Here is a 25,264-nt window from a genome sequence, read left to right as displayed (position 1 = left end):
GTCGATGTACAAGTAGCGCTCTCGCTAGCGGCTGCCTCAGAATAATGTTTGCTTTTAGATTTTAAACTGGATGTGGTTAGAGAATTCATTGCTGAAATATATGCAAATTAACTTAGTTTTATCAAAATTCCCGTCGTGGTGTATTTTGAAGTGAAATTTGTCACCAGTCGGAGTCTACTTTCTAATCTTTGCAAATAACATCATAACATTACCAGCCGCCTTTCAGGTAACCATCCGTGGTTAGGATAAAATATCATGTACAGTCAAAATGAATTGGGTGATTAATCTGTGTTGATACATGATTATTGTGATCTTTTTTTGGTATAGTCACATGAGTCAATTCATTAAATTAGACAGCTCTAGGTTATACACATTATTTGTTGTAGACAGTTGTTGTGATTGAGTTCTGTCTTGCCCTAATGTCGTTGTGGCTTGTGCAGCCCTTTGAGACACTTGTGATTAAGGGCTTTATAAATACGCTTTGAGTTGTCCCTCGATTTTCGCTGTTAATTGGTTTGGAACCTGACCGTGATAATAGCTAGAACATAAAAAAAACTCGACCTGGGACCTCCTCAATGCGTTTTTCAACATTACAAAAGCTCTTTAAACATGAAAAAACGCTCTTTAATTAGCTTTACTCTTTTAATTCAATACAATAATGCTGCCTGAGGCTGAGCCAATCAGTGGCCACAATACTGAATAGCGCACTCTGGTCTCATGATCTCGTGGCCAATACTACTGTAGTAGTGACATTTAAAGTTTATTTAGTCATTTTAATGCTTGAGAACGCTTAATTTAGGACCAAATAAATGTATATTATGCTCAAAAAAACAATGATGATAGTAATAAAAAAGGAATTGTGGTGAAGTCGCTATATTTGGGGTGTTATAGCTCGGTTGGTAGAGTGGCCGTGCCAGCAACTTTAGGGTTCCAGGTTCGATCCCCGCTTTCACCATCCTAGTCACTGCCGTTGTGTCCTTGGTCAAGACAAGTTATCCACCTGCTCCCAGTGTCACCCACACTGGTTTAAATGTAACTTAGATATTGGATTCCACTATGTAAAGCGCTTTGAGTCACTAGAGAAAAGCGCTATATAAATATAATTCACTTCACATATTTCAGGGACGGTTCTACATTGTTAGCAAATTGCAACTTCCCGAGACATCGCCTGGCTTTGAAGCCATTAATAACTATTATTTTTTATTATTTGTTATTATTATGAATCTTTTTCACTACATGTGCTCTTTACAAAATGTGTACATGACTTTTTAATGATGCATCTTGTATGATCTTGTATGTAAGCTAAACAAAAAAGTATGTTTACTGGTATTCGACCCAACACAGGTTAATAATAGTTAATGATGGCATCAGAAAGACCTTGGAAAAGCTGAATTCAACGTCAATTAATTATCAACTAGTGCAGTGGTTCTTAACCTGGGTTCGGCGGAGGTCAAAACACACCCGACTCATCGTGTAAATACAAACTTCTCCCTATCGGCGTATTACGGATTCGGCAACAGCTGACTGGTTTGCAAGTGTGTAATTTGTTGTGAGTTTATGCACTGTGTTGGTTTTGGTGTTTGAACAAGGTGATGTTCATGCACGGTTCATTTTATGCACCAGTAAAAAAACATGGTAACACTTTGGAATAGGGAACATAGTCACCATTAATTAGTTGCTTATTAACATGCAAATGAGTAACATATTGGCTCTTAACTAATCATTATTAAGTATTTATTAATGCCTTATTCGGCATGGCCTTATTATAACCCTAACCCTCTAACCCTGACCCTAACCCTCTAACCCTAACCCTAACCAAATAACTCTAAATTAAGTATTTATTACTTAGAATATGTTCCCCTAGTGTCCAAATAACTCTAAATTAAAGGCCTACTGAAACCCACTACTACCGACCACGCAGTCTGATAGTTTATATATATCAATGATAAAATCTTAACATTGCAACACATGCCAATACGGCCGGGTTAGCTTACTGAAGTGCAATTTTAAATTTTGCGCGAAACATCGTGCTGAAAACGTCTCGGTATGATGACGTCAGCGCGTGACGTCACGGATTGTAGAGGACATTTTAGGACAGCACGGTGGCCAGCTATTAAGTCGTCTGTTTTCATCACAAAATTCCACAGTATTCTGGACATCTGTGTTGGTGAATCTTTTGCAATTTGTTCAATGAACAATGGAGACAGCAAAGAAGAAAGCTGTAGGTGGGAAGCGGTGTATTGCGGCCGGCTGCAGCAACACAAACACAGGCGGTGTTTCATTGTTTACATTCCCAGAAGATGACAGTCAATCTTTACCATTGGCCTGTGGAGAACTGGGACAACAGAGACTCTTACCAGGAGGACTTTGAGTTGGATACGCAGATGCGGTACCGTGAGTACCAAAGCAGCTGCGGCTTCCAAACATTTGATCGCTTGCCCGTACGTGCGTGCCGCTATGTGCATGTCACTTACGTAATTTTGGGGACTTTGGAGAAATATATGTGCTGTATGAACTTTGGGGAGGTGAACGTTACTTTGGGCTGTGGGATTGAGTGTGTTGTGCAGGTGTTTGAGTTGTATTGGCGGGTTATATGGACGGGAGGGGGGAGGTGTTTGTTATGCGGTATTAATTTGTGGCATATTAAATATAAGCCTGGTTGTGTTGTGGCTAATAGAGTATATATATGTCTTGTGTTTATTTACTGTTTTAGTCATTCCCAGCTGAATATCAGGTCCCACCCGCCTCTCACAGCATCTTCCCTATCTGAATCGCTCCCACTGCCCTCTAGTCCTTCACTCTCACTTTCCTCATCCACAAATCTTTCAACCTCGCTCAAATCAATGGGGAAATCGTCGCTTTCTCGGTCCGAATCGCTCTCACTGCTGGTGGCCATGATTGTAAACATTGTGCAGATGTGAGGAGCTCCACAACCTGTGACGTCACACTACTCGTCTGCTACTTCCGGTACAGGCAAGGCTTTTTTATCAGTGACCAAAAGTTGCGAACATTATCGTCGATGTTCTCTACTAAATCCTTTCAGCAAAAATATGGCAATATTGCAAAATGATCAAGTATGACACATAGAATGGACCAGCTATCCCTGTTTAAATAAGAAAATTGCATTTCAGTAGGCCTTTAAGTCTTTGTTACTTAGTATATATTCCCCATACTAAAGGCTTACCAAAAACATATAACTTTGTTTTGAATTTGAATTTTGTATTATTATCTTTTCACTAAAGAAGGGTTCGGTGAATGCGCATATGAAACTGGTGGGGTTCGGTATCTCCAACAAGGTTAAGAACCACTGAACTAGTGAGTGTTTAAAATGAGTGGATCACTACACATCCATTTTGGTGTTTTTGGTGACATCATCTTTTCACATCGTGTTTGTTGACGGCGGTCTTACTGAGTGGCCTTTGCTCTGTGTGAGTCTGTGGTCCTGCTGCTCTGAAGCGATGGGGGAGGACTTAAGAGGGGGGGAGAGGGTCAGGTCCCGTCGTATAGGCCGAGAATCCATCTTCTCTCCCAGATGTCCGCTCTCCAGCTGGTCTTTACTCTCCCTCCCTTCTTTCCCCTCTCTCTTATGCCTCTGTCTTTGCAAGGTGTGTGAGCCCCCCTCCCCGTGCTTCTCCTCCCCGTGCCCATGGGGCTTGTGGGTAGTGGAGTCTCTGGGCTGTAAAGGCTTCATCTCCATTTCATAGTTGCTCATTTTCTCTTCATCCTGCTCGAGGAGCCGTCCTCCCCTGCAGTGCGCCCCCCGCTGCCCAGACGTCCAAGAGGCAGAAGGGGACGTCTCTGTCCATCTGTCTCCTCTGGCTTGTTTATGATTGGATGAGCCGTGGCCCCGGGACTTGTGATTGGAGGAGCTGTGTTTGTGTCCATTGGTCCTGCCAACTCCTTGCCCGATGACTCCTCCTCCTGCTTTGTGCAACATCCCTTTCTTTTTTTCCTCACTATAGCTTTTGGCCCTCATGTACTCCACCTTCCCCGCACCCTCGCCCTCTCTGCCGCCTCGCTCTATCAACACCTGGATTTCCGTCTGCCCTCCAGATCCCCCCTTTTCCCCTCGTTCTCCTCCCTCCTTCCCTCGGTCTCCGTGGTCAACAGCGCTCTGCCGGTGGAAGCGAGCACTTTTGCTGCGCTGGGATGGCCTGATGGGGGGAGGAGGGGTGTGTTGAGGTGAGGAAGAAGAGGGACTTAGATCTGGTGTGGCGTTGGAGGGGTCATCTGAGCCCGTGCTCTTCACGTAGAGGTCGGGGCTGTCTGCGGTTCCAGCGCTACTCGACAAGCCCTCACCCTCCACCTCGCTCGACACTTGACATTTTGGACGCTGCACCTCCATGCCTGCAAAAGAGTGAAGACGCCAGGAATTAGCACAGCGTTGCTGCTACTTTCTCATGGTTTTTTTTAAAAAAAAGCTAAATTTCAAAACAAACTAATCAGCCTGTCATGATCTGTCACACCAACTCGTGTCTTGTTTTGATTATCCTGTTTAGTGTCTTAGTTCCTGTCTTGCGCTCTTATTTTGGTGGCACTTCCAGTTTTGTGTGTGTTCACCTGCAGTGACTATCTAGTGCTTCCCTGCACCTGTTTCCTATTCACAATCAAGACTATCTAAGTTGTGTGGATGCTACATTTTGTGTTGGGACTTTGTTTGCATGATTGTGGACGGTTCTTCTGCCGCACGTTTCACCTGTAAGTCTTTAAAGGGGAACATTATCACCAGACCTATGTAAGCGTCAATATATACCTTGATGTTGCAGAAAAAAGACCATATATTTTTTTAACCGATTTCCGAACTCTAAATGGGTGAATTTTGGCGAATTAAACGCCTTTCTAATATTCGCTCTCGGAGCGATGACGTCACAACGTGACGTCACATCGGGAAGCAATCCGCCATTTTCTCAAACACTGAGTCAAATCAGCTCTGTTATTTTCCGTTTTTTCGACTGTTTTCCGTACCTTGGAGACATCATGCCTCGTCGGTGTGTTGTCGGAGGGTGTAACAACACGAACAGGGACGGATTCAAGTTGCACCAGTGGCCCAAAGATGCAAAAGTGGCAAGAAATTGGACGTTTGTTTCGCACACTTTACCGACGAAAGCTATGCTACGACAGAGATGGCAAGAATGTGTGGATATCCTGCGACACTCAAAGCAGATGCATTTCCAACGATAAAGTCAAAGAAATCTGCCGCCAGACCCCCATTGAATCTGCCGGAGTGTGTGAGCAATTCAGGGACAAAGGACCTCGGTAGCACGGCAAGCAATGGCGGCAGTTTGTTTCTGCAGACGAGCGAGCTAAACCCCCTGGATGTCTTGGCTCACACCGTCCCTTATGCCACCGAAGATGATCAAGAGAAGAATATCGACCCTAGCTTCCCTGGCCTGCTGACATCAACTCCAAAACTGGACAGATCAGCTTTCAGGAAAAGAGCGCGGATGAGGGTATGTCTCCAGAATATATTAATTGATGAAAATTGGGCTGTCTGCACTCTCAAAGTGCATGTTGTTGCCAAATGTATTTCATATGCTGTAAACCTAGTTCATAGTTGTTAGTTTCCTTTAATGCCAAACAAACACATACCAATCGTTGGTTAGAGGGCGATCGCCGAATTCGTCCTCGCTTTCTCCCGTGTCGCTGGCTGTCGTGTCGTTTTCGTCGGTTTCGCTTGCATACGGTTCAAACCGATATGGCTCAATAGCTTCAGTTTCTTCTTCAATTTCGTTTTCGCTACCTGCCTCCACACTACAACCATCCGTTTCAATACATGCGTAATCTGTTGAATCGCTCAAGCCGCTGAAATCCGAGTCTGAATCCGAGCTATTGTCGCTATAGCTTGCTGTTCTATGCACCATGTTTGTTTGTGTTGGCTTCACTATGTGACGTCACAGGAAAATGGACGGGTGTTTATAAAGATGGTTAAAATCAGGCACTTTGAAGCTTTTTTTTAGGGATATTGGGTGATGGGTAACATTTTGAAAAAAACTTCGAAAAATATAATAAGCCACTGGGAACTGATTTTTAATGGTTTTAACCATTCTGAAATTGTGATAATGTTCCCCTTTAAGTCAGTGATTCTGAGCCTGGGTTCGATCGAACCCTAGGGATTCGGTGAGTCGGTTTCAGGGGTTCAGCGGAGCCTTCGCCGCGGAGGTCAAGACACACCCGACTCATTGTGTAAATACAAACTTCTCCCTATTGGTGTATTATGGATACCCTCAAACAATGTTCTCTCTAATTTTCCATATGCGTGAGCAAACGCAAAAACTCCTTGAGTATTCAGTGGAGCACATGTGAGCACACCTGTCCCAAACCTGACTAAATAACAAATTAAATGTCTTATTATTATAATCAAATGACAGCCGTCATTTCCATGAGATTATTTCTAATATAAGTGTTTTGGCCTACTTACAATGACAATAACAAAAAATATAGTTTTTCATGAGCTGTGTACCAGTATTGTATGTCTGGGTGGAAAACGAAGAAAAGGAACAGACTTTGCTGTGAAAATAAATAAATAATTTTATTTTATCAGTTATCATTTAAAATGACATGAGAGTGGCACTTGCCAAGGTGAAGACACGCATATCTGAACTGGTCTATCAAAGGCAACAGCAGAAGTCACATTGATTTGAAGGTGTGTAATTTGTTGTGAGTTCATGCACGGTGTTGGTTTGGTTCTTTGAACAAGGTGATGTGCATGCACAGTTCATTTTGTGCACCAGTAAAAAAACATAACTTTGCCTTGAATTTGAAAAAAAAAAACCATTTTATTTTTCACTGAAGAAGGGTTCGGTGAATGCGCATATGAAACTAGTGGGGTTCGGTACCTCCAACAAGGTTAAGAACCACTGCTTTAATTGTTTGCTGTGCTCCAGCATTCCGTTTTGGTTATTTTATAGCCTGTTTGGTATACCGTATTTTTCGGAGTATAAGTCGCTCCGGAGTGTAAGTCGCACCGGCCGAAAATGCATAATAAAGAAGGGAAAAAACTTATATAAGTCACACTGGAGTATAAGTCGCATTTTTGGGGGAAATTTATTTAATAAAACCCAACACCAAGAATAGACATTTGAAAGGCAATTTAAAATAAATAAAGAATAGTGAACAACAGGCTGAATAAGTGTATGTTATATGAGGCATAAATAACCAACTGAGAACGTGCCTGGTATGTTAACGTAACATATTATGGTAAGAGTCATTCAAATAACTATAACATATAGAACATGCTATACGTTTACCAAACAATCTGTCACTCCTAATCGCTAAATCCCATGAAATCTTATACGTCTAGTCTCTTACGTGAATGAGCTAAATAACATTATTTGATATTTTACAGTAATGTGTTAATAATTTCAAACATAAGTCGCTCCTGAGTATAAGTCGCACCCCCGGCCAAACTATGAAAAAAACTGCGACTTGTAGTCCAAAAAATACAGTAGTTTTGTTTTGCATAGCCTTCCTTATGCTTCCAGAGCATTTCCCAGCTGCTCTCGCCTTTTATTTGTTTACGGATTAAATACCTGCCTCCTTAGTAGTCATGGTCAGATAAAGCCTTATTAGACATTGAACCACTTAGGCCAGGGGCCACAAAGTATATGAAAATTGAAAAAAAATCTTCCAGCACAGCCTCCTGACAAGATACAGTGAAAATGGTCTTATAGTAAAAATCAAAAAGGTTGAACCAATCTCCATCGACATAGAAAACATGTCTCCTGCAACTGCCGAAGCCAATACATTAAGTCTTCAAGTATTAAATGAACACGTGCGGAATGCAACCAAAGCTATACCCGCCTGGAGGTGTTGGTTTCCCAAACAGCAGTTGGAAGAATTAAAAGAAAGAGTCAGAGCTGTCGACAGGCTGGAGAAAGGATGAAACTAAGAGGAGGTAAACTTATCTCGTCAGAGGCAAGGGACACATTGCTCGTTGGAGAAAGCCAAAAACGTCCACCAGAAACCCATCCTGTAAAGATCAAAGAAATGTGTCCACCTGTATTCCATGGCTGCAACAGAAACTACTACAGATGGAAGAAAGACTGGAAATCCCTTCAAAATCAAGGAAATCCACATGGGTCAGCCGAAGCATTGAAGATACAACTCCTACATAGCATAGACAAAAAGATAACAAAAGATCTGAGATTAGCGTTCTACTCTACTGAAGAAGAGATTTTCAGAGTCTTACGGAACAAGTATGGAAATACTTCAACCATCACAATTTAAAGTCTGAGAGAACTACAAGAACTACTTCCCGTAAGAAGAAACTATCCAAGGCAGGTGATCAAACTCATAAAAAATGTAGAAAAGGCTCAACGGCGTTAGGAAACCCTTGTGCGGTAGAAAACTCACTTACCGTGCTATCAATAGAAATTAAACTACCCCACTTCATTCTAAAGGATTGGTTACAATATAAAAGGAAACCAGAAAACAATCTTAAAATAAACAACCAGTTTGGCAAGTTGTTAGCTTTCCTTAAGGATCAAGCAAGAATTCTTGAACAATTCACACAATGTAATGCGCACTGCTCAAAGCAACTAGACTACAACCCTGAGAGGAAGCAAGCATTCACTAAAACCTCCACCTCAACTAAAAGTGCATGCATCGTGTGTGGTGACGATCGACATCACAACAAAAATCTTTTTCTGCAGGAAATTTAAAGAACTTGGACTACACAAAAAGACTATAAGAGCCTGTGAAATGTGTCTAAACTGTCACGATGAAGAGAAGCATTACAAAAAAAACATACCTGTGTAACAACAGGTAGTGTGAGAGAGCTCACCATTACCCTCCCCTGTCCAAGGAAGTTGGTAACAGAAGGAAAGAGAGGGTAGGACACTTTGCCAATGAGTAATTAAAAATATTGGCAAAACCTGAACATGCTGAAGAAGTTATGAAAATCTAATCCAAACCCAGGGTTTTTCCTGCGTTCAAAATAGCGTGGCGGCCGCCTCTAGCTAATTTCGTGTCGCCACCAACCAGAGCGATTGATATCGTTCAACACAGCGTAAAGCTCTGGCTGTGTTGATTGAGCAATTGACGTCCCTCCGCGGCAGCTACGTATTTCAACTGCGCCACTATAGAGGCGCTATATCGACAGCAGTGCACCGGAAAGACCTGAAGCAACTACCGAAGAAGAAACAGATCGAAACGTGTTGTTTCCCGCTACTTGGTGCATAACGTTGACCTCCGTAACAAGTGGATTTCTGCCATACAGAGCATGATACGGAGGGATCACTGGACTCCTACAGAACACTCCAGACTGTGCTGTGAACATTTTGTCTCTGGTAAATGAACACAGCTAGTAGTGTTAGCTTCGTTTCCAACCTTTTCTGACTAATTGTAATAGATCGATTGATTGAAGAATTTATTAGAAGTTTGCATAGAATCAGGTAGAGTTTCATGACGGTACAGATTGACTGGTACAAGGTCAATTAAAAGGAGTTACCCCAAGAAAGCATTACAAGCATGTTGTGTTTATTTAAAAAAAAAAGTTTCCTCCGTGTCAGAGTAACGTTTATGTTTTTTAGCGTTGCAGATAAGGCAGGCCAAATCAGCCACTACTTTCAAAAGCGATCTCGCGAGGAAGAAAGTCAAGAGTCCAGGTGAAACAGAGCAAAGAAATTAACGTAACAGGCAGTTAAAATGTAATAATTCATGGAGGTGACAACATGTGGCTTGAAGGTTGCTTCAAAATCCTCTATGAGTGTCTCAAGCAAAAGTGGCCCCACCACACAAGCTATGAGCCCATCATTCTCTTATGCAAGCGCTTAGGCTGCAGGTGTCAAACTCAAGGGCCGGGGGCCAGATCTAGCCCGCGACATCATTTTATCTGGCCCGCAAACACCAAGAAATGATCTGTGTCAATAAAGTGCTTAATATTTTCTCACTAAATGTAATGGATTTTTTTTTTAATTTTGACAGAAAAAAATATATGTACTGCTTGAAATTGCATTCCTTTTAAACTTAATAGTATCCATTATTGCAACAAATATTACAGTATATTAATATACTTTCCAAACATGTTTTATCAAAATAAAAATAAATACTTAAATATCTGCTTGACTTATGATTTTACAGCAAATTACCCATCAAATTAATAAAAATGACAACACATTTTACGATGTTCTTTACAGCATTATACTATAAATTTTTTTAAAAAACTACAATTTATTTGCATTAAAATTCCGGCACATGGTCAGGATTGTACCACCTCTGCCTGAATTTGAGCCAGGGAGATAACCCTGTCCAAACCCTCAATCAAAAATGCAAAATAAGTTATGGTAGCTGACAAAGATGCCCTAAAAGGGCAATACAAATTCGTCCAGCGTCTTTAGCGTCAAAATAGATGGTAAAAGGCATCATTGTAAGAGATGTACAAGTCAAGATTTCCCCAAGTTATCCAGTATCAACTACAATTCAAAGACAAATAAAAATGTTTATAGTCGTGTTTTCAATAAAATGATGCAATAACAAATTCATGAATGTAAACAAAATCTTTTGTGTCGCAATGAACAAGTCAGAATGATGCTATATTGTGCATCCTTCCTGAGCCCTTTTGAACAGATCTCCTTGTCCTTCACCCTTCTGAATAGGGCAGGTGAGGTGGTATGAAAAGATGTCAGCGTATATTCACCACTGAATATTTTGACAGACATGTGCTTACGCTGCTTCCACCCCACACTCCCCAACTGTCAAGAGTAGAAAAGACAGGAAATTAATGATCACTAACTGTGAGGCTGTGCAGCATGTCTCCAGGTGCGTGTATGGATGTAAGTATGCATGTGTGTGTGTGCAGGTGTGTGTCTGCTGAGAAATGCAAAACTTGAGGGTGGTTGATAGTAACCTTTATCACAGCCATGATTTTATTCACCTTGCTTTATGCACTGGGTCATGGTGGAACATCAAAAACACCAAACTAGTACCACTAAGTTGGGAGAATTGTCTAAGACAGGGGTGTCAAACTCATTTTAGATCGGGGGCCACATGGAGAAAAATCTACTATCAAGTGGGCCGGACTGGTAAAATCACGGCAATAAAGACAACTTCAGATTGTTTTCTTTGTTAAAAAATAGAACAAGCACATTCTGAAAATGTACAAATCATAATATTTTTTTGTTTTTTTTACACTTACATGTTGCGGTTAATAGTATTCTGCCTTTATTTGTTGTTATTTATACTTTCTGAACAAATGATGTGATAATATTCATCATTGGTGTTAACTTTCAATCTATCAAGATAGAAAAATAATATAAAAATCCAATTACAGCATGTTATTTATGTAGTTTGCTCATTTTTCTCGACTGATGTACTAACGTGTTTTTTGTGTGTGTTTTTTTTTTTTTTTTACATATGTAGCATCATCTACATAGATACAAAGAATTGCTATTGCGACATCTAGTGGACACATTTAGAACAGCTGATTCTTTCAATCAAAAATTTTGGCAAATTTTTATACTTAGCAAACTCATCCTGCGGGCCGGATAAAACCTGTTCGCTGGCCTGATCCGGCCAGCGGGCCTTACGTTTGACACCCCTAGTCTAACCTTTCCAACACAGATATTTAATGTTTTTTAGAGGAACACAGAGTTCTTGTCCTGATTGATGATTTAACTTATTAAGGTTTTGGAACCATAAAGAGTACATGTAAGCCATATAGTATCAGTGTGTGTTGCACCCACCATTTCCGGGATGCTGGAACGAAGGGGAGAACTGCTTGGCGGTGACTCTGGCCATGCGACTCTCCTCCTGAGCTTTCTGAGCCGCTCCAACTGCTGCCTCTGCTTTACCCTGCGCATGAGCCGTCCTGACAAATGGATAGAAATGTAACTTTTAAATTCTTGTCGGTCATTTTTTGAATACAATTGATAATGACTAAAGCCCTATTACCTCCACTATTAGATTACGATTATCAATCAATCAAACTTTATTTATACAGTCGTGGTCAAAAGTTTACATACACTTGTAAAGAACATAATGTCATGGCTGTCTTGAGTTTCCAATAATTTCTACAACTCTTATTTTTTTGTGATAGAGTGATTGGAGCACATACTTGTTGGTCACAAAAAACATTCATGAAGTTTGGTTCGTTTATGAATTTATTATGGGTCTACTGAAAATTCTGACCAAATCTGCTGTGTCAAAAGTATACATACAGCAATGTTAATATTTGGTTAAATGTCCCTTGGCAAGTTTCACTGCAATAAGGCAATTTTGGTAGCCATCCACAAGCTTCTGGTTGAATTTTTGACCACTCCTCTTGACAAAATTGGTGCAGTTCAGCTAAATTTGTTGGTTTTTGAACATGGACTTGTTTATTCAGCATTGTCCACACATTTAGGTCAGGACTTTGGGAAGGCCATTCTTAAACCTTGATTCTAGCCTGATTTAGCCATTCCTTTACCACTTTTGACGTGTGTTTAGGGACATTGTTCAATTGGAACTAGGGCTGGGCGATATGGCCTTTTTTTAATATCTAGATATTTTCAGGTCATATCGCGATACACGATATATATCTCAATATTTTGCCTTAGCCTTGAATGAACACTTGATACATATAATCACAGCAGTATGATGATTCTATGTGTCTACATTAAAACATTCTTGTTCATACTGCATTAATGTATGCTCATTTTAAACTTTCATACAGAGAGGGAAATCACAACTAAGTCAATTTAGCAAAACTGTATTTATTAAACAGTTATTAAGCAGTGGCACAAACATTCATGTCATTTCCAAAACAGAAAGTGCAAGATTGTCAGAGACATTTTAAAACAAGCTATAAGTGCACTTTTGTGCATGATGACACACATGCTGTTTTTCTTGGGAATTAATTATTCCTCCATTTGTTACCAGATTCGCACCTTCTTTCTCTCGTATTACCACTCAAACCACACCGTTAGCTGTTTGCATCACATCTAACGTTACCATGTCGCTACCTCTCGCTCCGTCGGAGCGTGTGACGTTGCTCACGTGACAGTATGTGACGTATGTAAGAAGGTGCGCTTGTTTTAAAGTCTCTGTGAGAAGGAGAGACAGGAAAGAGTGAGAAATGCCTGCAGTTTAATGCCCCGCAGCTAAAAGCAACTGCGTGAGAACGTATACTCGAATATCACGATATAGTCATTTTCTATATCGCACAGAGACAAACCCGTGATATATCGAGTATATCGATATATCACCCAGCCCTATTTGGCACACCCAACTGCGCCCAAGACCCAACCTCCGGGCCATGACATGACATTTCTTTTTTCTTTTTTTTCTTTTTTATTTATTTTTCTTTTTGTTATTAAATCAACATAAAAAACACAAGATACACTTACAAATAGTGCACCAACCCAAAAATCCTCCTTCCCCCATTTTCACTCATTCACACAAAAGGGTTGTTTCTGTCTGTTACTAATATTCTGGTTCCTACAATATATATCAATACAGTTGGCAAGGGAAAAACTCAAGACAGCCATGACATTATGTTCTTTACAAGTGTATGTACACTTTTGACCACGACTGTAAAGCGCTTTTCATACATTAAAGAAATGCAACGCAAAGTGCTTTACAAAGTTAAAATCAATGACCCATATCCCCCATTATCGCATACGTACATACGTATCACATATACCAAACACAAACACACACACATATGCAACTATAAGGATACATGATTGCATGGCTGAGTACAGAGGAGACATGTGAGCAAACACTATCACAGGAGCCATCTACACCAGGAGGATAGATAAGATATAATCCTTTATTTATCCCACAACAGGGACATTTATAGCATTACGGTAGCAAAGGGTATAGATTGCAAATGAAGTGAACTAAACACAAATTTAAAAGAAGAAAGTTAAAAGTATAAAATATATACGAGAAAAACAAATATCGTATGGAATTATTTTCAGCAAAAAGATTTAAAAGATCAGCTGAGAGCTGCAGTTTTAGTAAAGCCAAATATGTGTAGTCAGCATTTCTAATAACAATGGTACAGGCATGTACACAGTAATCATATTATTGCACAACATAATACGACATTAAGTAAACATTATTTTTTATAGCGCATAGTTAGAATTCATTGTCAAGTTGTGTTGTTGCGATCTGCTGGTAGCAGGCTTTGTTGAACAGTCTGACTGCAGCAGGAAGGACCTGCTGAATCTTTCCTTCATACAGCGCTGAAAGAGCTGCCCCGAACTGTGACGACACAACTACTATGACTACATTGCTTATATTCCATTGCCACAAATGAAGGCTGCAGCTATTGATTATATTAGTAATCAAGTAATGCATCGATCAATTTGTTTGCTAAATCGAGTAACTGAATACAACACCCAATGTAGTCTAAATGCAGCTTTTAGGGAAAATAGTTTAAATTGTCAAGGATTTTTCTTATCACTTTTATTCTTTCTTGATCTAAATGCACATATTCAAATTGCACTTTTACCACGTGAGAATCGCTATATATTATACTTACAAAAAAGTTTAAAAAAAAACAACTTCTACAAAAAGACAAGTGATATATGACAAATTGAGTAACAATGCATTTAACAATTTACCACATTTGAAAATGTATTCATCAGATAAGTGGTGTTTGATTTTTGGACTCGGTTTTTACATACAAACTGTAGATGCTAACAAATCGTCACATATACCGATGTGGTTTAATAATTTGTCATGCAAGTCAAACATAGCATAGCATTAGCCACAAAAATAGACTCATCTTGTTTCTGTTTGTTTTTTAAATATGAAGTATACCTTCTTGTAATGTGCAGCATTACTGATGTAGTGCTAAAGTGAAGTGCCAGCTCCATTTGACGGTACGAACATTTCACCCCGATGTCTTGTCTTTTTCAGTGTAAATGATGAGAAAACCTTTGACAGTTTATTTGATCTTCTATGGGCCTTTTGCACTCTTTCTCCGCCTTTGAGCCAACTCTCTCAACACAGCTATTACTGCCACACACCAACAGACCATCATTGGAAGATAAACTGCTCTCTTGTGCACTGTATTGGAGCAGTTCGGTAGAAACAATGGATTTTATCATTATTAATAAACTCATTAAAGCAATCATCAAAGCAACAAAATACAAATCAAATAGATTTTTTTAATCGAATTAATCGATTGAATCGATGAAGAGGTTTCTATTTGGGCCATTTGGATTACAATTTTAACCCTAAAATAACATTATGCGTCACTGACTATAAATCATAAAACAGTCCACAAACAGATGTATTTAATTTGCAATGTGAGTCATGATTTGTCATCCACCGTAGAATAAAAAAAATGGTATGGTGCCTGCCTTCAATCATACACTTTATTTTATTTTATTTTATTTTATGCTGACTTACAGCATGTAGTTTTTATTAACAATAACCCAGCACTGACGAGGAGGTACATGTAAATCTAAATAGATTTAAAATAGAATACAAGTGTGTTTGGTAGGAAACTAAACAGATAGTGAAGGTGCAGCAAAAAAAGGAGTCAAACAGGAAGTAGAACAAAAACAAGAGCACCAAGACAGGAAATGATACAGAACACTGGACAATGACTAACAAAGTCCACACTGTCATGTGGGATTATGTGGGACGATGTGGTTCGCTTCTTAAAGTGACTGTGCCAGCAACTTGAGGGTTCCAGGTTCGATTCCCGTGTGTCCTAGAGTGTTGTAGGACAAGACACTCTCAGTGTTGCCCACACTAGTTTAAATGTAGCCTAAAGATGTACAGTATATAATGGGTTTCACTATGTAAAGCGCTTTGTTTTACTAGAGAAAAAGCGCTATATAACTCTAATCCACTTCACATCATGACAGTATGGTATGGTTTTTGTTTCAGACATGATTAATGCAAGAAAAATTACATGATTACATTTGCATTGTTAATAAAGGAGTATAGGAAGAAGCAGAACATATTTAAGACTTAGACTAGACTAGACTTTAGACTTAGACTTCCTTTTTATTGTCATTCAAATTTGAACTTTACAGTACAGATAAGAACAACATTTCGTTACATAAGCTCATGGTAGTGCAGGATAAAAAAGCAAAAAGGTGCTTATATAAATAAATAAATATATAGAAAATGGATGGATGGAATATATATATAAATAATGTATAAAAATATATATAAAATAAATAAATATATATAAATATATATATAAAATAGCAAGTCTCCTGTCAGAGAGAGTTTCAATTCCCACCTCCGGAAGAACTTTGAACATGTCACGAGGGAGGTGCTGGACATTGAGTCCGAATGGACCATGTTCCGCGCCTCTATTGTCGAGGCGGCTGATTGGAGCTGTGGCCGCAAGGTAGTTGGTGCTTGTCGTGGCGGTAATCCTAGAACCCGTTGGTGGACACCGGCGGTGAGGGATGCCGTCAAGCTGAAGAAGGAGTCCTATCGGGTTCTTTTGGCTCATAGGACTCCTGAGGCAGCGGACAGGTACCGACAGGCCAAGCGGTGTGCGGCTTCAGCGGTCGCAGAGGCAAAAACTCGGACATGGGAGGAGTTCGGGGAAGCCATGGAAAACGACTTCCGGACGGCTTCGAAGCAATTCTGGACCACCATCCGCCGCCTCAGGAGGGGAAAGCAGTGCACTATCAACACCGTGTATGGCGAGGATGGTGTTCTGCTGACCTCGACTGCGGATGTTGTGGATCGGTGGAGGGAATACTTCGAAGACCTCCTCAATCCCACCAACACGTCTTCCTATGAGGAAGCAGTGCCTGGGGAGTCTGTGGTGGGCTCTCCTATTTCTGGGGCTGAGGTTGCTGAGGTAGTTAAAAAGCTCCTCGGTGGCAAGGCCCCAGGGGTAGATGAGATCCGCCCGGAGTTCCTTAAGGCTCTGGATGCTGTGGGGATGTCTTGGTTGACAAGACTCTGCAGCATCGCGTGGACATCGGGGGCGGTACCTCTGGATTGGCAGACCGGGGTGGTGGTTCCTCTCTTTAAGAAGGGGAACCGGAGGGTGTGCTCTAACTATCGTGGGATCACACTCCTCAGCCTTCCCGGTAAGGTCTATTCAGGTGTACTGGAGAGGAGGCTACGCCGGATAGTTGAACCTCGGATTCAGGAGGAACAGTGTGGTTTTCGTCCTGGTCGTGGAACTGTGGACCAGCTCTATACTCTCGGCAGGGTCCTTGAGGGTGCATGGGAGTTTGCCCAACCAGTCTACATGTGTTTTGTGGACTTGGAGAAGGCATTCGACCGTGTCCCTCGGGAAGTCCTGTGGGGAGTGCTCAGAGAGTATGGGGTATCGGACTGTCTGATTGTGGCAGTCCGCTCCCTGTATGCTCAGTGCCAGAGCTTGGTCCGCATTGCCGGCAGTAAGTCGGACACGTTTCCAGTGAGGGTTGGACTCCGCCAAGGCTGCCCTTTGTCACCGATTCTGTTCATAACTTTTATGGACAGAATTTCTAGGCGCTGAGGGGATCTGGTTTGGTGGCTGCAGGATTAGGTCTCTGCTTTTTGCAGATGATGTGGTCCTGATGGCTTCATCTGGCCAGGATCTTCAGCTCTCACTGGATCGGTTCGCAGCCGAGTGTGAAGCGACTGGGATGAGAATCAGCACCTCCAAGTCCGAGTCCATGGTTCTCGCCCGGAAAAGGGTGGAGTGCCATCTCCGGGTTGGGGAGGAGATCTTGCCCCAAGTGGAGGAGTTCAAGTACCTCGGAGTCTTGTTCACGAGTGAGGGAAGAGTGGATCGTGAGATCGACAGGCGGATCGGTGCGGCGTCTTCAGTAATGCGGACGCTGTATCGATCCGTTGTGGTGAAGAAGGAGCTGAGCCGGAAGGCAAAGCTCTCAATTTACCGGTCGATCTACGTTCCCATCCTCACCTATGGTCATGAGCTTTGGGTTATGACCGAAAGGACAAGATCACGGGTACAAGCGGCCGAAATGAGTTTCCTCCGCCGGGTGGCGGGGCTCTCCCTTAGAGATAGGGTGAGAAGCTCTGTCATCCGGGGGGAGCTCAAAGTAAAGCCGCTGCTCCTCCACATCGAGAGGAGCCAGATGAGGTGGTTCGGGCATCTGGTCAGGATGCCACCCGAACGCCTCCCTAGGAAGGTGTTTCGGGCACGTCCAACCGGTAGGAGGCCACGGGGAAGACCCAGGACACGCTGGGAAGACTATCTCTCCCGGCTGGCCTGGGAACGCCTCGGGATCCCCCGGGAGGAGCTGGACGAAGTGGCTGGGGAGAGGGAAGTCTGGGCTTCCCTGCTTAAGCTGCTGCCCCCGCGACCCGACCTCGGATAAGCGGAAGAAGATGGATGGATGGATGAATATCTATAAAATAAATAAATAGATTACTGTACAGATAAATATATTGCACTTTTTCACATGCGTCCACGTTTATGGATATATGTTATATTGTCTTTTTTATTCCAGCGAGTTAATCCATTTTGGGGGGAGTTGAGGGGATAATTTAATTTAATTATGATGCGTCTTACGGCCTGAGGGAAGAAGCTGTTACAGAATCTGGAGGTTCTGCTTCGGAGGCTGCGGAACCTCTTTCTAGAGTCCAGCAGTGAAAACAGTCCTTGGTGGGGGTGGGAGGAGTCTTTGCAGATTTTCTGAGCCCTGGTCAGGCAGCGGCTTTTTGCAATCTCCTGGACAGGAGGAAGAGGAGTCCTGATGATCTTTTCCGCCGTCCTCACCACTCTCTGGAGACACTTGCAGTCTGAGGCACTGCAGGCTCCAGTCCAGACAGAGATGCTGTTGGTCAGCAGGCTCTCTATAGTGCCTCTGTAGAATGTGCTGAGAATGGGGGGAGGGAGCTGTGCTCTCTTCATCCGACGCAAAAAGTGCTCTTTTTACAAGAGCTCCGGTGTGTAGGGACCAGGTTATATTGTCAGTTATCTGCACCCCCAGGAACTTGGTGCTGCTTACTATCTCCACCGCTGTGCCGTTGATGTAGAGTGGAGCGTGGCTGGACTGGTGCTTCCTGAAGTCAACGATGATCTCCTTGGTCTTGTTGACATTCAGGACCAGGTTGTTGGTTCTGCACCAGTCAAGCAGATGTTTCACCTCCTCCCTGTAGTCCATGTCGTTGTTGTCACGGATGAGGCCCACTACTGTCGTGTCGTCCGCATACTTCACAATGTGGTTAGTAATGGACCTGGCGCAGCAGTCATGGGTCATCAATGTGAACAGCAGCGGACTCAGGACGCAGCCCTGGGGGCAGCCGGTGCTCAGGGAGATGGCACTGGAGGTGTTGTCGCCCACTCTCACAGACTGGGGTCTGTCTGTGAGGAAGTCAAGCAGCCAGTTGCATAGGGGGGTACTGAATCCAGAGTACTGGCTACTTATTCATCATATGTGTTACTACTACAGAACATATCCTCTTGAGAACTAGCGTTCTTTGCAGTGGATATTTGCGTTTTGTAGAACGGGCCAATTTTTTTCTTAAATTTCCTCAGAGGAGGCGGGGCTCAGATGGTAGAGCGACCAAACTTGTGGGTTCCTGGTACGAATCCAGCTCCCGCCATCCTTGTTACTGCCGTGTGTCCTTGGGCAAGATATTTCACCCACCTTGCTCCCAGTGGTGTATGAATGTCAATGAAACACTTGGTGGTGGGGGCAGAGGCCATAAGTGCAAATTGGCAGCCACTTTCTGTCACTCTACACCAGGGCAGCTGTGGCTACAAATGTAGCTTACCACCATGAATGTGTGGATGTGGAGTTAATTAATAATGAGTTCTCAGTTATCACTGTAAAACACGAGAAAAAGTGTGATATAAACCTAATCCATTATTATTATTATTATTATTATTATTATGTGTGTGTAATTCTGGCAAAATAAATAAACCAAAAACAAGAGGACACCCGTTCTCAGGAGGAAAAATATAGTGAAGAAACAGGAATGCAGATTTTATGAATAAACCTGGAGTAGACGATGAAGAGAAGGGGAGGCAGGTTAATGGCGATAGAGCGGCGGGCTGTCAAGATAATGGGTTGTGTTGGCAATGATCCGCACTGACTCAGACAACAATCTGCCCATGAGAGAATATAGAGATGGAAGAGATATGTGGTGATGAGTACACGAGTGGCGTGTGGAAGTTGAGAAACGGACATGTTCGACCAAGATTTTCAAGTTAAATACCGTAAACCTCCTTAAGTTACGGTGTGGCACAAACAACTCTAGAGTTTAAGCAAAATGATGGGATGGGGGAAAAAAAACAATGCCTTCATTATAACTTATTGGACAGGGTGTCTTCATTACTGTATTATTTGACTATGGCTGATGTTCAATAGGAGTTTCTACTTGTAACAGGAGTCTTGTGAAACAATCAGTAACTCTGTTGCAAGAAATTGGTCTCAGAAGCAAGACTACGTTCTCAGCACTTAAAAAGCAGTTAAATGTCTATAGCCTATATATTCGGTGTGCATTCACACTTGTAGTCTGGCACTCTTGTCCAGAACAACAATTTAAAGAAGATACTTGGAAGTCACTTTAGTGTGGTTTGGTTTGCATTCACACCTGCTAACAGTTAAGCATAACCCGGTTCAATAGTAGCACCGGTGCAAAATGAATGCAGATTTATTCACCTGCAATACGTTCTTGGCAGTTATATTGTGCAAGTAACATTCTTGTAAGTAATGTATTTTCCCGACAGAAGCACATGGCCTGACACTCTTTTTAAAATCTATTGCTAACAGCAGCCTTCCTAACACAGTTAGCGCTGCAACAACCTAGTCACTGCCGTTGTGTCCTTGGGCAAGACACTTTACCCACCTGCTCCCAGTGCCACCCACACTGGTTTAAATGTAACTTAGATATTGTGTTTCACTATGTAAAAGCGCTTTGAGTCACTAGAGAAAAGCGCTATATAAATATAATTCACTTCACTTCGCAACGACATCACTTCCTCATTATGCACCAATGACGGTTATGGCGACTGAGGTTGCATTCAGTAACACCTGAAATTATGAGCGTCAAACATTACAACTTAAGCAAGTCTATTCTGTATTGTGTACTACTTAGCTATCATTTAATTTTTGTGATTGAAGTATTTAAATTACCAGTCCGTTCAGATTTAATTTAACAAAATTGCATAAACATAAAAAAGCAATGTTTTTTTGTTTTTGTTTTTTCAAATATGTGTGTCATGACCCTCTGAGACGGTTTTTGGACTTGTGTTGTTTTCCCTGGGTGTGGTGTTAGTTCCAGCAAGTGTGGTTGCATTATTGGCTTTATTTTAACAAAACATCTTAGGCTACATTAAACATGTGTTTCTTATTGCAAGTACTTAAATAAAATAGTGAACATATAAAACAACTTGTCTTTTATTAGTAAGTAAGCAAACAAAGGCTCATAATTTAGCTGCTGACATATGCAGTAACATATTGTCATTTATCATTCTATTATTTTGTCAACATTATTAAGGACAAGTGGTAGAAAATGAATTATTAATGTACTTGTTCATTTACTGTTAATATCTGCTTACTTTCTCTCCCGGTATTTTTCAGAGGTGGTATAGTACCTAATATGATTCATTAGTATGGCGGTACTATACTAATACCGGTATACTGTACAACCCTAGTTTCAGCGCTATTGTTTTCTTGTTTCCACTTTGTGTTTGTCTTTCCTGCCACTTCTCTCCTGGCATTAGCGCTGCCTCTCTCACCTGTCCCTGATTGGCAATCAGGACACACCTGTTCCTGTTTGCTAATCTGGACCTCTGGATCATTGTTAGGAGACTGTGCACTTCCTAGCTGCACAAGCTATCATAGCTTTTCTCTGTTTTTAGACTTACTTAGACTTAGACAAACTTTATAATCCACAAGGGAAATTGTTCCACACAGTAGCTCAGTTACAAAGGATGGAAAGGGCAAGGATGGAAAGGATAATGCACACAAGGGCACGAAAAGAGGACGAAAACAAAAGGTATAAAGTAGACTGAAAATGTAACATAGTAGCAATATAAAATACAGTATAAAATATATGTAATATTTACATATTATATATACAGTATATAATATTTATATATATACATATATTATAGGGCGGTATAGCTCGGTTGGTAGAGTGGCCGTGCCAGCAACTTGAGGGTTGCAGGTTCGATCCCCGCTTCTGCCATCCTAGTCACTGCTGTTGTGTCCTTGGGCAAGACACTTTACCCACCTGCTCCCAGTGCCACCCACACTGGTTTAAATGTAACTTAGATATTGGGTTTCACTATGTAAAGCGCTTTGAGTCACTTGAGAAAATGCGCTATATAAATGTAATTCACTTCACTAATTCACACTAATATATACTGATATAATATATTATTATATTATATTTTTATATAATATATACAATATATAACAAATCCCAATTACCATGTACAATATTATGTATATGTAACAGCTGCAGCATAAAATAGAGTTCCGTGTTAGTTGCTACCTAACTACAGGCAGGGTGTAACTTAAAGTAAAATTTGCCAGTCAAAATAAATTGTGTGAATAATCTGTGTCTATACATGATTAACGCTATATCTTTTTGTGATTAATTATGAGTCAACTTGTTATTTTTCATAGCATTATTTAAAATGTAAACGATACCCATCCCTACTAAAGACTAGAGTCGGCTAGCAGGTGGACGGGTGCACTTGAAACCCCTGTTCGGTCAGCTCCCTTTGGTCCTGGACTATGTTTATACCTCACCAAATGGACCATACCAACAGGGCAAACAGACTCTAGTTGTTACGGTTCATACACCTGCCGCCTCTCACTCTGCTGGGCGCACCTCGGAACATGCCCACGTGCGTTCCTCTCCTGCTGCAGCCGCGCCTCTGCAGTCACTCTGCAATCAACACACCTGACGCTGATGAGTCTCCTGCCTTCATAAGCCAGCGTGTCGTGCGTTCCAGTGCCAGAACGTAGCTACTTGTACTTGTACAGTAAGCCTCTCACGTCTCTCGCTTCTTTGCTCATGTGCTTCCTCGCTCTTTGTGTTTCCCCTCCCTCGTGCTCACTGGGTCTTGTTTTGTGTCGTCATCCAGCAACCCGTCGTCATCCCCCTGGTTTCAAGCTGTGTGTCTCGTCTCCCTGGATCCCCTCTGGACTCTCTGCTCGACCTCACACCCGCCTTTGGACCACGACGCCTCGCTCCAGCGCCTGACCTCCTGCCTGTTCCTGGATCTCTGAGCCCGCCTTGCCCTTTCTGGACTTCCGCACCAATCTCAACACGCACCTTCACCACCACCCGGTAACACTCCTCATATACTTACTACACATTGTCACACCGTATAGTGATACCGAAGTACATGTCATGCATAAATGACCGCCATAACCACAACACCAGGGGGAGCTCCACTAACCACTTTAAACCCAGATTCCGATCTAACAAAGGTCTTAACTCATTCTCTTTCTATGCCACATCAATGTGGAATGCGCTCCCAACAGGTATAAAAGAAAGGGCGTCTCTATCCTCCTTCAAAACCGCAATAAAAGTACACCTCCAAGCAACTTCAACCCTAAACTAACACCCTCCCCGGATTGTTAATAATCAAATGTAAACAATCAAACGTAGATACTTTTTCTTATGCCTTCTGATCTCTCTCTCTCTCTCTCTCTCTCTCTCTCTCTCTCTCTCTCTCTCTCTCTCTCTCTCTCTCTCTATGTCCACTACTTGCTGTACATATCCTACCAAGTCAGACCTACACTGTTTCAATATCCATTTCTCTGTTCTCAATTGTTGATGACTGATGATAACAACCAAACCAACCAGTAAGGCCTTCTAGATGGCCTCATGTTGAACGTGACATTTACGCGTCCTGTGATTGGATACTCATCGGGACCGTTAGCGGATGAATTTGAGAACACATAGAGTTGAGAGACGTTTGGGATAGCCAATCAGATCACAAGTTGTTGACAGAAGATGTAAACTCTTGTTGTTAAAGTGTGTCATTCTTGTCATTTAATTAACATTGTTACATGTGTATTTGTCGCCATCATGTGGTCAGGGCAGTTAATATATATTTCAGAAGTGTGTACTTTAAATCAAACTGTATTGACTGGAAGTTGCATAAGCCAAGCAGAGAAATTTCTGGTCTATGTTTTAATTGCTGATGCGTTTTAATTGATTTTTAAATGCGCCAGAAAATAACCTGTTTTGTATACTGTTGATGTGATTCAATACCAAGTAGGGTGTACATGTGTTTCTGTATAGTATTTCTCCAGCAATGGTCATGTGGTAACATCAATTATGGCTTTTTGAGAGGCAATCATTGAAGTCGGAGATCACTGAAGGCCTAGGTGGGAAACACACAGCCACGTGACATTCACGCGTCCTGTGATTGGATACTCATCGGGACCGTTAGCGGATGAATTTGAGAACACAGAGTTGAGAGACGTTTGGGATAGCCAATCAGATGGTTGCACTAGTCTGTTTTAACCAGACCACGATAAAACACACTCTTATTCTCACATTGTATTCGTGGTCTCTATGCATCGTTCATTCTTTCTTTCGTCCAAAATATATTTTCTCTCACGTTGTTCTGCGGAATGTATCAATGTATCAACTTCCTTGACAGAAAGGGGGTGCGTGCTAAAACTAACTATACAACGCGATTCTTACCAAAAAGCAGAAAAAGGAGAAATAGAACAGTGATAATGAAGACAGAAGGGAGGAAAGTAGGTAAGAGAGGAGAGATAAAGACGTGTCTTTAAGAAGAGGGTGAGAACATGGTCTTCAACATCAACAACAGTGAATGATTACCATTAGCTCAGCAGCTTAATTACAGTGGTGCACTAACGACTCAAGAGTTTAAGCAAGAGGAGGTGAGGGGGAGCAAGAACAATTCTTCTTTATGACTTCAATGGACAAGGCCTCTTCATTACTCTATTATATGACTATGGCTGATATTTGGAATGAGACAAGCAGTTCTATGAAAGGAACAGTAACTCTGAGTTGGATTTGATATTTATAATAATACATTGTGCACCTTAGGGGAACCACCATGAGCAGGGACTTTAGAAATGCTGAGAGATACAGGTTGTCCGGAGAGACAAATACAAGCAGACATGCACAGGATAGAAAAGAGTGTCTTCTTCACAGGAGAGAGAGATAAGCCTATCCATCATGTATGTCATTACTGTAAGATAATGGCGGTAAGGAAGATGATTCATACCCAGGTATCCAAATGCATTACCAGGAGGTGTGTGCTTAAGGCTCATTGAAGCAACCAAAGACTAAATGAGGTGTTTATCTGTGACTGACCCCTCACAGAAAGCCTCAAGTTACCATTTTCCATTAGTTACGTGAATCGCATAGGGATGGGCAATATGGTTTG

At 41.7% G+C, this 25,264-nt stretch overlaps 1 protein-coding gene across 1 annotated transcript in view; it reads right to left on the bottom strand.

Moving 5' to 3' along the window:
• Nucleotides 1–25,264, bottom strand: part of jph3b (junctophilin 3b) — a 145,556-nt gene that overhangs the window by 25,763 nt on the left and 94,529 nt on the right. The window contains exons 4-5 of the mRNA XM_061969892.1: nt 11,682–11,806; nt 3,410–4,347 (exon numbers count right to left, since the gene is read on the bottom strand). Coding sequence (XP_061825876.1) covers nt 3,410–4,347; nt 11,682–11,806 — 1,063 coding nt within the window. The remainder of the gene's footprint in view (nt 1–3,409; nt 4,348–11,681; nt 11,807–25,264) is intronic.

This window comes from Nerophis lumbriciformis, linkage group LG10, assembly GCF_033978685.3.
Source record: "Nerophis lumbriciformis linkage group LG10, RoL_Nlum_v2.1, whole genome shotgun sequence".
NCBI classification, from domain to species: domain Eukaryota; kingdom Metazoa; phylum Chordata; class Actinopteri; order Syngnathiformes; family Syngnathidae; genus Nerophis; species Nerophis lumbriciformis.
The sequence above is the reverse complement of the archived record's forward strand: the minus strand, read 5'-3'. Positions and strand labels throughout refer to the sequence as shown.